The following is a 16302-nucleotide window of genomic DNA, read 5'->3' as shown; positions in this document are numbered from 1 at the left end:
AAAATCGAACTACTTCAATGCAAAATCCATTTTAAAAATTCTTTCTTCTCACAAGCTATAGTAGGGTCAAGACGACGTGAAGCACGTACGCAATTGCGTACGGGGCTTCTCTCCAGGCGCTTCGGTGGAGCTAGGAGCCTGGTGAAACCTTGCTTGCTGCCATATATATATATATATTATATATATATATATTATATATTATATATATATATTATATTATCGTATACGATTGCTGTGACCGTAACATGACCCTGCATCGCTGCAGTTTGCGACGGTCCCACCTCGGTCCCAACTGTTGCCTCCACCGTACCGTTTCGAGCGTGTACGCAAATGCACCACAACTGTCCGTGCTTCATGACGTTTTAACCCGCCTATACTAAATGAGAAGTGTGCATCAGGAAGTATAGTCGGGTGAAAACGAAAAGAAGCACGGACGTAGGCGGGTGCCCTTGAAGGGGTGCGGTGGAGACAGCGGTTGGAATCGAGGTGGGGCGATGGTGAACTGCAGAGATAGGTGGCGGTAGTGAAGATCCTCGCAGGATCGCAACCGCTACGCTTCACCGCGCGCGCTTCGAACGCAGCCGCTTACGCAACTGTACGTGCTTCATGACGTTTTCACCCTGCTATCACTGCTAGATTCCTATTCTGCTTTGAAATCCCCCATTGCGTTAATCCCAGTAATCCTTCGTCGGCGAATTCGATCCCTCTTTCGTTTCGAGCGTTTTGAACCATTTATATATTTATATCTTTTGATTTGAGCAAACTTTGAAATGTGTCAACTGGTTTGCGTTAACTTGTCTTAACTTGTCTTGTCCTGTCTTGTCGGCTGCACCCAGTTAGCTCAGGCACCTCCTGAGCGCCCCGGCCTCCCCTTCCCCCTCGCCTAAATGGGCTAAATGGGCACTCATCCAAGCAATTCTTGGAGTTGAGAGTTCGAGAAGCATTCACTGTAAGCAGTTACGTTCGAAGTGAGGCGATGGGACCCTCGCCCAGGTTCACAGCCGGATTACAGCTGCCCCACCATGCCTATGTCGTTTTCATCGATTTTTATTACCTGTTCTCTTTTACTTGATGGCTTTTTGACGACTGGGTTTTAATCATTCATTTTTGAGGAGTGCTTTGAGAAGAGAAACGAGCAAAAAAAAGTGTGACCTGATTGAACTTAGCAGTTGGTGACGAGCAAAATAGTTTGGTTCGTTTGGTTTAGATTTTTTTCGACGATGTTTCGGCCGTGATGACCGGTGGAGAACATTAACCGTTGGACCAACAGAAGAGGACTCAAGTCTATCGAGCATAGTTCTATAAATACCAGACACGTAATCAAAGGCTCTTGATGAAAATGAGGTCGCGATTAGGGTTGTCCTTTGGGTGATGGGATTCATCACCTTCTACCGTCGTTTAGTTTTTTTTCTTCGCTTTTTTGAAAGCAGTATCGGAAAACGTAGAAGAGAGACGAAGCGATTTTCAGGTCTATTTATTTATTTATTACGCTCAATTCCTAAAAAAAAAGATGTGTTCAAGACAAAAACACAACAAATACAGTGAATACATAGTGAAAAAAACAGACAAAAAAAACAACGATAGGATTACTGGACAGGTTTTTTGCAGTATGACGTAGTTTGTCCTCTACAGACCTTTACTGCGTAGATCTTTGTATCTCGAGGACATTCGAAGGTATAAATAACACTAATGAATAGTGGAATAGGAGCCTCCATTTTTTTTTCCAACGTTAGTGCTTTCCTTATCAATATTTCATTGCAAAAAAGTACTCCTTTTTGTTATCAAGAGTCCATTACTTTGATCACTTTGATTGTATCTTTCAAACTCTTCCCATTTTTATTTCCCCCTTTACCTCTGTGTGTTGTCTCAGAAGAAGGTCCGCAGCTACGATTTCTGCTGGATCCGCTTTTTTCAAGCTCTAACATCAATGTCGTATGTTTTTTCTAGTAAGGAATGTTACTCGGTATCACTGCTAGCCGAACATAAAACAGAAAATGCCGATTAATTTCACATATGTGCTTGAATTAGACAGTTGTGAACAGTCCATGTGCAGCATTTATACTCAACATCATCTACTAAAAAGTAATACATCTCATATTTATCGATTGTTCTATTGGAAAGTGTAAAGTAAAATGAGGCAAGATGGCAGTACTAATTCATTTCTTAATGGTGCCGAAGAAAAGCAAGAAATTGCCGGTGTTCTCCATCGGAATATAAGATCACGAGTGCACATCACGACTATAAGCGCAATCACGCTCAAATCCACCGAATTGTCGGGAAAACGACGTGGGAAACGGTGTCGTCGACATGATTTTCCTACGAGGCGTCTAACAACGCATTTGAGTGCATGCATGTGTGCGTCCGAAAGTGAACAGGGAGAGAGCATCAGCAGCCAGTCAATTGTCCGCTCGCTCGCAATCCGGCGTATGTGTCTGCTATCGCTCGCATAGGTGACAAGCTGTCAAGACGTGCCTCGTAGTGAAATTCGATCGACAAGTTCTTTTCCACGCCTTTTTTCAGGACAATTACAAGGGATTGATCACACTTATACTCACGATCTACACGCCTAACCCTATCTTTTTGGGTAGAGATTTGAGCATGGCCAATTTCATAGTATTCTACTTTAACCAGGTTGTGATTCTTAACGAGACGCTTCTTTTTGTTATTTCATGGCTTCCAGGTTGTATCCAGCTAATCACATATCCTTCTGTTTTTCTTAGCCATGCAACTTCCTTGTCTTAGTGATTTTCGATGCGTTGAGAAATCAAATGGTCTGTTTTCTCATGAGATTAACCTTGATCATCACCTGGTCGCGTGGATCGCGATGAATACCAACCTCCAACATAGTTTCTCTGACAACAGTCGTTACTTAGATGACCTCCTTCCGCCCTTGCTCTCCGGTCATCAACGAACCTATTAAATCTCTTATTTTTCGCGCGGTTATTAGCTTGTTCTCGTGTTAGTGGGATGTTCTTGCGGGTCATTACATACAAAATCCATTACAGCTTTTCAGCTAAGCCGACAGAACGAATCCGACGACTATTCGACTATTCTACTGTTGAATCCTTGAATATACTCAACTGTACACGGAGGACAACTGTACAAATGGAAACCGGTTAGTATTGCAATGCCAGACCGCCCCGATAACAATATGGTGGTGGAGCTGACAGCATTACCTTCATCATCCATTCATTCTCATCTAACATTATGTTCTCATATTGTTTTATAGAAAAGTAATTCATTACTTTGGAAGAATAGCCTCGCATTCTCTCCCATACTGCTGTACACACAGATAAAAATTCGTCTTCCCTCCCATACTGTTATATTTTTCCGTCGATTCTCCTTCTAAGTAGAGTTTAGCCACATTTTTATACCATTTCCATGTCATATACAGGCTTTTCCGTACAGCATTCACTAATTGATGGATTTAAATTCGCAGATTTCATTTCCAAGTGCAGGAAGGGCCTAGCGTAATGGAAAGTGGTCCCACTGTGTCTGGATGGTTCGATATCGAGTCAACGCCAACAACGTCCTTCATCTTTTTGACGTGGATAAACTGCTTGAATTTCTCTGGAAGAAACTCCAGAAAGCCCTGATATAGGCTTGATAAATCGATGGGCACCGCAAGTCATTGTTGTGGTCAAGACAGTCGGTTCAAAAACCACCTGAGTTTTAGTGGAATTACGTGGGCGGTTACGCTCGCGGCGGGATCATCTTTTGTTCAAATTTGACGCAGGGTTGAGAAAGAGTATGAACGCGTCACCTGGACTACAATTACTTGCCGCATTTGCTGTCGAACTTAAACGACCCAGCTGTATGAGCTCTACACATAGGTTCATGAACCTTCACAATTCTAAATTGAAGTCGGAGGCGGTGGCCGATCCGAAGAAGGTTGATCAACGCAAACCGTCTCGTTGCTTCTCCGATTTGTCCCCATCCCTCAAGCTTTGTTCCTGGTTCTAGAGGGTGCTGATCACGATTATCTACTTGGCTGATGACTGATGGGATGATCGTTGAGATGCGGTTGTCTACGACCGAAGCATGTCAACATGAACAACCGCATATGTTGCCCAGATTCTGTTATTGCATACACCACATACTCAAAATCTTCGACTTTCTTCCAATCATCTTCATCCTGCACCTTAAAACTTCACCCGTGAGTCCGTGTAGAGTCGGAGACGATTAAAGCGGAGTAATCACTAACTGAGGAATACCTGGACCCGTTTACATCATACTTAACTTCGGGAAGATAAATACGATCCAAGTAAAACCATCGGCCTCTTCTTTTAAAAACCGTATTTGAAAAAGTTTGTTTATCGTTTGTTGTATTGTTGTTTGTTTGTTTATTCAATGTTATTTGACTAATGGTGTGGTACAAGTTCACTCCAATAGCACACCGTTGTGGGACCAAAGTGTTTACAAAACAAACATCTTCAGTGTCAAATCAGCTGAATACGTGTTTCTGCCGAGTGACGTCGGGCAAAACGTGAAGGTTTCGAGTGTGCGCTTACGATCATTCTGGAGAATTTTCTCCTTCAAATTCCGCACATCTAAAGTGCAAATGAGATGAATACCCATTTGAGACCTGACAAATGGCAAAACGAAAAAAAAGAAACAAAAAAAATAGATAAATGGCTTGAGACCCTTGTATCTGCTAATGGTCACCGAATAGTGCGAATAGAGCCACTTGGAATTAGCACCGATCACCATCCTTCCTAACCCCATCACCATTGCAAAGGCGAGTCGTCACCGCACGCCTTATTTCCTACTGTAGCCGACAACGATTTGTGTGACCGCACCAGACTGTCGTCGTCGGACTTCTTCGTCGTTGGTCGCAGAAAGTGACGTGTAATAAGATTCCGTTCACGTTTTTTCACCATTTTCTTTCGTTTTGCAAATGTTTGTCCTTATCTGCTCGGTCGATCATCTCTTTCTCTGCCGTTATTTTAGCAATTGTGAATCCATTAGCGGTGCGCTGCACTCCACGTCACGGTTCGATCGATTTCGCTTCTTCCACGTCCCTCATTTCTGTACTTTGTAGGGCGTTTAGGTCCTCATTTGGTGTTGGGGCTGTCTCACCAGGCAGACGCATCATTATTTCGTGTCCACTCATCTTGCTTGGCTCAATTTCAAGTCCTTTATATTCTCGAGGCAAAATCTGATTGAAGACATATTCTGGCCTAGTGTTACTAAGCATTGTTACCCATATTTTCCATTAGAAGGCTCGGCTTATCTGCTGTTTTTCTTTCATAGTCTGCAAATTTACGTCTGATTTTTTGCGCATTAAGAAAAACAGTTGATTCATTCCTGTTCACATAAATGTATATGAGCATACATATATATATGAGCTACAGTAATGTTTTAGTCACCGAAATGGTTACAAAAACCAAGAAGAAGGGAGCTCCTCGTAAAACAGCTGCCGCTACATCTCCCACTAAGGAGAAGAAAGTGGAATTCAATGGAGCTGGAATGAAAACAAGCAAGTGAGCCAACTTTACATTCGGTTTTTTTTGTTTTATTTTGAAATTGAATGGAGATGACTTCCTTGTCATTCGACTACCTATACGTGGTTCTTCGCAAAATCGAGCAATATTGTACGTAATGCACAACAACAGCACACACAAAAGATTGGAAATTGATTCCGAGAACGTTGTCCTGATTCCGTTCAAATATCAACATTTTCCTGTCGTGCTTTCAGTGGCCATTTCAAAAACGGCGGACTCAGACCGTCACCTTCCACGAACACATTAAACAGACTTGCACGGGAGAAGATTGTATTATGGCGGCAACCCTTCACAACCACATACTACGCATTTATGGAAGTGCTCAACTTGACTTTTGAGTTCCTCACCGGGTACGTGTTCATACTTATTTTTTCTTCTCAACCTTCGTTTTTCAAAATTTACCTAGTCCATGTATCATCCATTCCAGGATGCTTCACCAAAAAGCATTGCTGTTATCGATTTCTATAATTTCTGGGCTTATTTATTATGCCTACATTACTCCTGGTCAACATCAACAACATATAGCCGTTGCAGAAAAGGCGTTAACGTGGTGAGTTATTTTTCCGAGCTAGTCCGTCTGATTTCGCACTGCTTTTCATCACTTTATTGAATTTTTTTTAACCATAAGCAGAAGAGATATAGGCGCCATAGTACAGTTCTTGACCTTCCTATGTCTCTTCAACATTTATTGCTCTCATTTCTGTTTGCTTCTTATTTAAATTATGTTGACGTATTAGTGTAGAAAAGCTGGGAACTCTGCTCGATTAAAATAACATGGCAAGGCATTCAGCATCGACAGTTTTTTTTGAATATCTAAGGTAAACAAGTTCGAATGAAAAATGAAGATAGGAGTTATGCAAAGGAAAGTGATAATTTGATGCAGTTGTTTACATGTGTTCTTTACATCTACTCATAATAAGTGTATTCGAAAATTTCGATGTTTTGTGGAGAAACCTATGGCTAGATGGTGCTTGCGGGTCGGTCCTTTTCAGTCGATACCAAGGGACTCGAGCATTAGGAACATTTCATTTCAAATTTTCAATTTGGACTGTAAATATTTTCTTCTCTAATTCATGTGAATAACTGGTTTTATGCTACTATTTGTCACGTTGCCTCCAGTAATTTTTGAAGCCGATGTATTTTTACGTAATGACGCTGAATACAGTTACGTTCATACGTTAAACGAGGAATTTTTAAGGCAAGAGCTACATTTTGTAGCGAAATTTTTGTTTACTCTCGGATTTGTGATATTCTTTCTCTTAGTATTGAAGCTCAGCAGTTTCATCTCTATTTTCCTTTGAGCCGTCATTTATTAACTTTAAGATGGTGCGATGACAAGAGGTTCGTAAGCATCCACTTTTGATGGTTCGAAACCATCAAAAATGGAGATGCTTACGAATGACCTATGCCTACGAAGCCTTTCACCTCTCCGAAGTTGATAAATCGCTGCCAGATTTGTATATTTGTACGGAGGGATAGGCAGTGATCTGATACATCGCCAGGTCTCAGCTTGCAATTCCATACGCCGCATATCCGCATATTTGTAAACCTCAAACGGAGGAGCCGGAACCTCCTCAGGTGAAGGGGGTCAAGCTCACGGGGTGCAGCTTAAACGGTGAGATAAAAGATGAAAGGCCGGTGTTAAGCAGTTCCTTTTAGATTGTGGTGATGATGGTGAGGATCCCCTCGCCAATCGACCAAGCGAAAGGGGTCCCTTCACTTTTGAACGGTTGGCGAAGGGATCCTCGCCATCGTCACCATAATCTAAAAGGAATTGCTTAACACCGGCCTTTTATCTTTTATCTTTTAATGATTTCGAACCGATATGTAGTGTATTTATGTTGTAGAAGTTCACTGCCCTTAGATATTGTCTATAGATTATTTGTCTTCTTTTGTAAAAGTAACGGTATGGAGGTCGTTTGATTTGAACTCTGTGCTGTTAGAGCCACTTTTTAAAGAGGTTTTATAGAATTTGGAGGTTTCTAAAGAGAGTTATGAAAATTAGAAAAAGAAATTGCCGATATTCTCTTCTCCGTTAGTGTGTGGATTTCAATGCAGTACTTTTTCCATAATATTTGCGTTTTATTGCAATCATTCAAATGCTTCAATAAAAAAGGAAATGAGCAAAGTTCTCTCCAATTCAAATTTACAGTGCAGACAATGGCATTTAAAAGCTTTATCAAGCGACACAACAGCAATGCATAACAACTGAAGAAATTGCATGTTTATGCTATGCAAGAACGTTTTCATGATAAGTGTCGAGAGAAGCAGCTGACACTTGAACGGTGCTTGAACGATAAAACTGAAAATCAATTAAAATTCTCAACACTCTTGTGTTACATCGAACTCCTATGGTTTTTGTCTTGGAATGTTGGAGAGCACACCATGTAAGCCAGAAACTAACCAGTACTTCATTTTAAATGAATCGATCAAATGATCCAATAATCTCTGTCTTTGGCGAATGGGATGTCATTTATCTTGAATCTTCTAATGTTTGATTAGGGTTGCCAGTTTTCTGAAACTTTTGTATAATCATGGAGTGGTAACATATTGTCTACAGAATGATTATTTTCTATTCTAGTAAACTATCTTTTGAATTTCAATAAGCTTAAAATCTCTTCGAAAGCTTCTTTCCCTTCACTTCTTCTCGTTGCTTTGATCTGCTTATTACACATGTGACTTTGCGCTTTACATTATCTTTTGAAGAAGTAGATTGCTGGATGCAGCAGTAATCCATGATTCTATCAGCAAGCGTATTTCGCATAGTTTTGCTTCATAAAGAAAGGGTGCATGATTTAGAGGCTCGGTAATGATTGAGGGTTTCTCTAGCCACAACAAAACAATTTACACAATGAAATGTAAACTTTAATTGATTTTTTTGAGTCTCTTATGCTTGGAAGACGTTTCTTAGAAGATATCACTGATAAGTGATAATAATAATAATAAGTGACTAAAAGTCTTAAGGCTGAACAAAAGTTATTTTGTGAGCATATTCTATTCGCGGTTATAGTTAACTATTCCATTAATTCTTTGCGTTGTTTTTTTTTGCATCGTCAAATACACATTTAAACTCAGAAGTTGAAGAAGAGAGAACTGATATGTTTTGGTATGAATGCAAGCTCGCCTTCTACCATAATCTACTGAGAAAGACATATTAGTTGAATAGTATAGTTTGGACTGGTTCGCTTTTTGGCGCTGTTAGTTGTTTGTGAAGTGGATCGAAGTCAGGATATATTTACTTGTCTTTTCCTCCTTTATTATTTAAAATAGTAGAACTACTGCAGCATGCTTGCAGTGAAGTCAGATGATTTTTTTCTACAAGTTGTACGAGTGCTTATAGTGGCTCTTAAGTTTCACGCAGTTGCAACTCGCATTTTCTCTCTATCTCTTTCTCCCTCTCTCTCTTTTTCTCTTCGGAACACAAATTTCAGTGTATTTAGGACTCAACGAATTGTTTGTGTTTGTTTTAAATCAGTTGGCGAAGAGATAAGTAACTTAGTTTCTTTCGATGTATTATGCAAAACCTCCCAAAGTTCTCGGAAGAATATAGGAATCTTTTCTAAGTCTGTGAAACCATTCTTAATCTATTCCATCCATCCTGAATTAAACCACGCGACAAACAGTTATTTTGGTAACTAGTTGCTGTTCTTTCTGATAGAGTCACGGTAAGGGGCGGATATAGTCTAAACAAATATCTAGGCAAACGTTATTTCCTCACTCGCAATGACACATTTTCAGGTGGGGATGGTGGGTATTTCTCGGCGTGCTGTCCTCCATCGGACTAGGATCTGGCCTGCATACGTTTCTTATCTACTTGGTACGTAGCGGTTACGGTTTTTTTTTTCAGAGTATCAAAACAATTTTCTCAGATAGGTTTTTCTCTTCAGGGACCCCACATCGCTGCTGTCACATTGGCAGCCCATGAATGTAATAGTTTGGATTTTCCAGAACCTCCTTATCCGGATAGGTAAGCTTCTTCTCAGCTTTCAATCAATAGTAATTTTAGTCTTCCATTCAATTTCCGATAGTTATATAGTCCAGTGTAATTTTCTAGCATATGTTCAATCTTCAGTTTTCTTTTTCTTCTCTTAGCTCTCTTTTTCATCCAACTGTTGTAACATTTGCAACCCTTTTGCTCGCAGAAATGAGAAATAAACCATTAGCTGAAACTTTTCTTTACCAATTTTGACGTGGGGTAGCGCTTATTAGTAGTCGTTAGCACAGGGTTAAAAAAAAGCTTTTTTAGCTCATAAGAGGGGTGTGAATTTTATTATTACTGAAAAGAAACTTTTTGCTGCCCCACGTATTCCTTTGTGAGGAATCTTGTTTGACTGAATTGTTTCGCTAGCTTTTCCTGTGCCATTGCTTCAGGACGATACGGACAGAACAAATAGCTTACATTTCTACCATTCCGAGTCTGAATTGTTATCACAAACGCATTATTCTAATATGAATGAAAATGGGTTTGGTTATGACTCATGGGCAAGGCATCATCATTTCTTGCTCGATGATTGATTGTTTGGTTGTCTTTAAAGTAAAAAGGGGTGGTATCGGAGCAGTTCTTAGAAAAAGTCAGTATTCGCTCAACTTAACCTCGTGACAAGTTTGTGTAGCACTTGTCTGCTATACTTTCCTAAGACCTACGGCCTGTGAATGGTGTTACTACGGTCTTCATACATTTGACCATTTAGAAAAGGCTCTCACTTGCAACAATTCCATAGCAATTTCTTCTCTCATGTCTTCAAGTGTATTCTTTATCATTTATTAGAGGCTTGAGGCCTCAGGTGTCTATATATTGTCTTTTGTTGAAAATTTTATTCCGTTGAAAATTTATTTACTTATTGGTTGGAGCCGAACACTGTCTGATAGAAGTAAACAACTTTCGCGCTTAAATATTTTGTCATCGGAAATGACTCACCAAGACCAATTCGTTAGAAGTGCGTTTGAATTCTCATCGGTTTCTATTGTAACTCCCATCCTACTCATTAAGATCCCTTCAACCGTAAGCGGACTTGAATGTTGGGTGGATTTGTACTTTCTCCAAGTTGAGCTTTTTGCTGTATTTTAGGGATTTATCCTTGACATCAGTGATCTGGAAACTAACTCGAAAATTAAATGTTTTCTTTATAAAAACGATTTTCTCACTACTAATTAAAAGTAGAGAGCTCAACTTATTAATTGAACAAAGCGAAGAAATGTTGCGTGATTGGCTACTTTTGGATTTTTCTTTGTGTATCGTGCAAATCATTTTAGATTCTTTTTTTTTTTGCGACGAAAACGTAGGTGTGAGGAAATTGATATCTTGGTTTGCAGCTTTTTGCTGTTTAGTTTTTTCGCCGGTATTCCGCAAGTTAGTCATAATGTAATACTGATCACATATTTTCCCTCACAGATGTTATGATTACTTCCTTAAATAGTTGAACTTCAGTAACGTTTAACTGCTTTGATGTTGTAACCAACAGGCTTAGCTCCAAATTGTGGATCCTCCCAGTGTGGCGTTCGTTCCCATTTTTCGTTTTTAAATGGGAAAAGTTTTCTCAAAGTTTCTCCTCTTTGTTAATCTTACTATTTGCCGTCGTTTCGTTTTTATATGTTTTATATGTTTATATATTTCGTCGTTTTTATATGTTATGTTCCCGAAATTTCTCTCTAGATGTATAAGAGTAGTTAAAATGTTTGTTTGTTTGCACTCTTATTCATATTTACTTTATTACAGCATAACCTGTCCACACCCAAGGTCCGACGCATCGTCATCGATAGCGATTACTCTTTGGCAGATTGTTGCGAAGGTATGTTGCACTGAAGTTGTTTGCGCTGGTTGCACTTGGTGTTTATGGGGCTGTTTATACATTACTAGTCCTTTTCAGGTTCGTGTTGAATCTTTGTTATGGGGTGCTGGCACGGCGCTTGGGGAACTACCGCCCTACTTCATGGCAAGAGCGGCACGGCTCACCGGAGAAGAGCCAGATGACGAAGAGTACAAAGAATTCCTTCAGCTCATGAATGCTGAGAAAAAGGGTGGAGCCGATGAATTGGTGAGATTTTCAAACTACTCTGGTATTTTTATCTGCTAATCTCTTGTGTGATGGTTCAGTCATGGGCCGATCGCGGAAAAGCTTGGGTGGAACGGTTCATCTCCCGTGTTGGATTCCCTGGAATCCTACTATTCGCGTCGATCCCGAACCCTCTCTTCGATCTGGCGGGTGCGTTCGCGGTTATTATCTCAGTTACAGAAAATGTTATGGAAGTTTGTGGGTTTCGTTCGAAGAGTTCGCAACAATTCCTTTCTCAAGACATTCTTTGTACTCTAGTTTCAGGTGTTTATGAGGAAGTTGAGTATTTGAAGCACAGTAACATTAAAAGCGAACATGAGTCGTTCACTCAAAAATCTTTTTGTATACTGAGACTGCGTGCCTAAATGTCAATAACAAATATTTCTTTCATTACACTTTGTATCAACTAGAATTTGCCTTATCAGATTAACAATTTTCTCATTAAAATGTAACAGATGTTGGATTCGTCTTATTAGTCTTCGTGCAAAACACTTCTCCGAGGCTAGCCATATAAAACATTTGGTATCGAAAACAGCGGTTTGACTTATGGATCTTGAAATGATTTCACTTGCCATTTATCTTCCTTGCTATAAGATGGGTTTTTTCTACCTAAGTTGGTGTGTAGCGAGAAACAAATCAGACTCCATCCTTATCAATTTGAAGTAATAGATTTTCTGATTTTGGGGCAATATCTTCAAACCGTGGACTGCTGTAGTGTAGCGGTTAGAGGTTCCGCTCCCTGCACGATCGATAGGAGGTTCGAATCCGCCCTAGTGCTCACCAAGCCTTTCATCCATCTGGGGTCGATGAATTAGAGTTGTCTCGGAGAAACTGACTTGACACATCGGCTAGCCACCGCAAATAATTGTGTAGGCTAGTTACTCGTTCGTAAATCTCAAACGATTCTGAATTGAAGTGAACCTGGGGGCGCATCCCAAGCGCATTGATTGACGCCAGAAACTTTAACTTTATCCTTTATCTTCAAACCACTTAGTTGCATTGTAACTTTGACCTTTTTGAAGTTACACTGACTGTTAGTTACTTTGACCTTTTGTTGAAAATAATTAGAACTAGACAATCGAACAAAAGACTAATTTACGTGTATTGCTAAGTTGTATTGTATTGCTAAGTGAAGTGGTTTAAGCAGTTTGTTGTTTTCAAGATTTCCGTGCATCATGATATTAGATATTTCGAGAAAAAAATGCATGGATTTGAATGGCAGCTAAATTTTTTGCTACGGATGTTGAGTAGTAAAAATTATGAGAAATAATCACAGGAAAGTCTCTCTCAGAGAGTAGTCGATACCATAAATTTGTAATTGCTAGGAAAATTCACTTAAAATACTACTAACGCTTCAGTCCGTGCCTGTGGCAAAAATCCCAATCTTTCTTCAGTTCAAGTATTCTTTTCAAAGAGATTTTGTTTAATTTCGATACGCACACGATATTACTGTGTTCTCTTGTTTAAGTTGTTGATCTTAAGAGTTCCTCATTTCAGGAATAACATGTGGACATTTTCTTGTTCCATTCTGGTCGTTCTTCGGAGCAACACTCATCGGAAAGGCTATAGTTAAAATGCATGTACAGGTTTGTTGATACTTTAGTTTTCTCTAAACATCAGAACAATGAAAAATTTATGGGAGGCTCCAATTTTTATTTCTATTCGTTTTCTCGCGAAACTGATATCTGTTTTAAATTGGCAGATAATGTTTTTACAGTTGATGCGTGTCCTAGACCTCATAAACCTTGTTGAATGGTAGCTTTGTGTTGGATCTGTGTTGGATCATCTGTGTTGGATTTTATGTGGGCGACAAAGTGCACAAATTCCAAATATTTCATTGTGCGGAATGGGAATTTTTGTGAAGATTGTACAAAAAAAGCTAAGCTTCGAACACTAGCTGTTGCTATGGTCCCTAAGAAATTGTTATTTTTCTTCGTCTCTGCGTAAGCATGTCCCATTGTGTGCTGAAAAGGTGCTTCAACTATTCTGCTTGTGGGGAATTTGTGTGCGCAAGAGCTCTTCGAAGCTCTCCGAAAGCTTTTATGAAATCATTCTCCTCTCCCCTCACAAGGAATGATGTAATGCAAACACGCGAATCCAGGATCCCTGACGCTTGCTCCGCTTCGTCTCGTCCATTATTAGTTTGCGATTGTTTCCGGCCCAATAATTCTTCGTGCGTCCGCAAATCTTCCTCCATAGCTGAAGGAGTGATGGGCTTACATATGCTAATCGCTTCGGAGAAAGAGTACCTACTCAGAAAATGCGGCAGTTGAGGAGAAAAAGACACAAGGAGGCAGCACATGGGTTTGGAGACGAAAGAAAAATGTCGTATAAGTACTTCAGAAAAATCTTGAAGAGCTGTGTATTTGCAAAAAAAAAAGAAACAGTCGGAGAACACGATCGAACTTAACTTGAAAAGAAGTTTCTTTTAAATTTCTTATTTCCGATAACATTTATTCCAATTTTTCTCAAGAACCAATGTCTAGAGATCAGCCAATAGAACACCTGAAGCGAACGTTCTGACACTTTATGTTTCTTCCATCGTATGAAACCATTAAGGCTATCAGCTGATTGACTTTATCACAGAGAACTATGCTAGCGTAGGAATATTGCTTTTTTAAAAAAATGGAAGAATTTACAGTGTAAGCACCATTCATGTAACTATAATTTCATTTGATGCAAAGTTTGTTCTTCAATTACAAATGGATTTTCGATGAAGAGTTATCCTAACTCTTCTGGAAGTACTTCTATTGCTGAGAAGTTAGTAAATTTCCATAAAGTTGCGTTCAATTCCACTAATCAAAGAATAAATATCTCAATTCTGCTTTTATTATAATCTCTAACTTCAAACATTACAAGAATAGGTGATACGCTTTTGTTGAAAATGATGAAGATGACTGAGAAGTGGAAGGTGAAGGTGTCTTATTTATGGCTATTTTTCCCTCTCTCTCACTCTAATCGAAATTCTACTTTTTTTTCTGGTGCTGGTTTATGCTTGTCCTACGTAACCTGCTTCCCAAAAATTTCAGTAATTAGAGAAATATTTATTTATTTATTTACATTCTAAAATGTACGCACACAGTATGCATATGCTACTTGAAACCGTTCTCCAGTTAGTCTCTTAGAAATTTTATGGAGGCTATTTTTATTTTCTTTATCGAAAAAACACTTTTCTTCCTTATGACATATACGTGCTTACTTAAATATATCGCCTTTTCAGATGCTGTTCGTGATCATCGCATTCAGTGAACATCATCTTAATGTAGTTGTTCATCATATTGGACGAATCCCTTACATCGGCCAGTCCATTCAGCAGCCTATTCGTGATATGCTACATAAGCAGAAGATGGCGCTACATCGACCACCGGGAACTCTGGTGGAGCAGGTTGGTGACTGGATTTTTTTAAATGTTCTGAAGAATTTGTGTAGATGTTGGCTGCTGAGAGTAACTAAATACAAGAAAAAAATTCATAGCGAAATTTTCTGCTAAGTGTATTCCCATTTATTTTTGTATTTTATTGATTTTGGGAAGCATCTCACCGTTTACGGAAGAGTGTTGAGCTCTACTTTGAAGAATTTTTTTGGTCGTTTTCAGAAGAATTTCCCTTCTATCTCTAAAAAGTAGCTTTTTTTGGACTCCTGGAGATTTGCTGCATCGAAAGATACTTCAAAAATATCTTGTATAAATAATTCTATAAATAAACAACTCTAATAATCGTAAATAATACTTCTATTATTTACAGAAATAATCAAATATAAACAGTAAGATAATAAAAATATCTATGTAAAATTTCTCTATAATATAGTGGGTGTGAGCTAATTAAGATTTGTGACTTTACATATGCTATTTTCATGTATTCAGCATGTAATAATATGTATTGGATGGATTCTCTCTATTTCACAAAAATAAGTGTTATTTAAAAGTACGTTGACTAAGAAGCTTCGAGGAATCTGCTACAGTATGCTTGGAACTATTGGTTGCTCTTAAACCATATTTCTGTTTTTGAAAAAAAGACGAAATTCCAAAAATAACAGCTTCTGCCCGCTCTTGAATCCAGTATTAAGGGTTTTTTTTTCGCAGATTTGTAAGATGGAGATAGATCCTTGTCGAAAGCATAGCTTGATGAATATTTTGAAGTTTCGGGGCTATTGCTGTCGCATATATTTCCTCAAATCGACATTTTTCCAGAAGACATCCACGCTGCAGGCGATTCTCGGCGGCATAGTGACGTTGATGATCTTCGGTTTTCTATTGTCGATTTTCAACTCGCTTGCACAACGTTACCATAAACGGTTATGCGAAAAACAGAAGCTGAAGAGTGCTTAATTTGATCCGTACGTTTTCTTGGTTCCCCTCTCTGCCATGGGTTGTGATTTTTATGTTCTTCACTAATTTTTCGCTCGATTATGCGGGCTGTGTTTTCTTGCGCTCTAAGTTCACTCTAAATTCGCTCTAAGATTTTCTCTTTCTTGTTATTTTTGTTTGTGTCAAAATATGTGATATACGAACACTATGTGTTCGTGGTTCTCTCTGTGTACAGAACTCGTTATAGCGTCCCTTTTTTTCCATACTAGAGCGGTCAGCGCTTGTCTAGGTGCACCTCAATGATTCGTTCGTTCGTCTCTTGGTTTTCACCCTTCGATGTTCATGCTTAATGCGTTCAGGGTGATGTTCTACCGGCTATATGTGATGTAATTTAATATCATTTTCCAATTAGTTCTTATTGGCAACGTCCTAACCAGCC

General features: G+C 39.1%; 2 protein-coding genes across 3 annotated transcripts; one reads left to right on the top strand and one right to left on the bottom strand.

Annotated features, from left to right (window-relative positions):
- Positions 1–2722: 2722 nt before the first annotated feature.
- On the top strand, positions 2723–15884 carry RB195_009310 (uncharacterized protein; the record flags this gene model as incomplete). Of its 2 annotated transcripts, XM_064189811.1 has the most annotated exons (13): positions 2723–2771; positions 3014–3115; positions 5366–5483; positions 5699–5854; positions 5932–6054; positions 9243–9321; positions 9392–9471; positions 11221–11293; positions 11372–11539; positions 11599–11707; positions 13055–13143; positions 14778–14942; positions 15747–15884. In XM_064189811.1, the coding sequence occupies 13 exons, from the start codon at positions 2723–2725 to the stop codon at positions 15882–15884; spliced, it is 1449 nt and encodes a 482-aa protein (XP_064047393.1). The 2 variants fall into 2 exon arrangements, with proteins under 2 accessions (XP_064047393.1, XP_064047394.1); XM_064189810.1 differs by lacking the exons at positions 2723–2771; positions 3014–3115 and having other exon boundaries at positions 5374–5483.
- Positions 4988–5197, bottom strand: RB195_009311 (uncharacterized protein; the record flags this gene model as incomplete). Its single annotated transcript, XM_064189812.1, has 1 exon — positions 4988–5197. The coding sequence occupies one exon, from the start codon at positions 5195–5197 to the stop codon at positions 4988–4990; it is 210 nt and encodes a 69-aa protein (XP_064047395.1).
- Positions 15885–16302: the final 418 nt, after the last annotated feature.

The sequence above is a fragment of the Necator americanus genome, chromosome III (assembly GCF_031761385.1).
Source record: "Necator americanus strain Aroian chromosome III, whole genome shotgun sequence".
Taxonomy (NCBI): domain Eukaryota; kingdom Metazoa; phylum Nematoda; class Chromadorea; order Rhabditida; family Ancylostomatidae; genus Necator; species Necator americanus.
The sequence above is the reverse complement of the archived record's forward strand: the minus strand, read 5'-3'. Positions and strand labels throughout refer to the sequence as shown.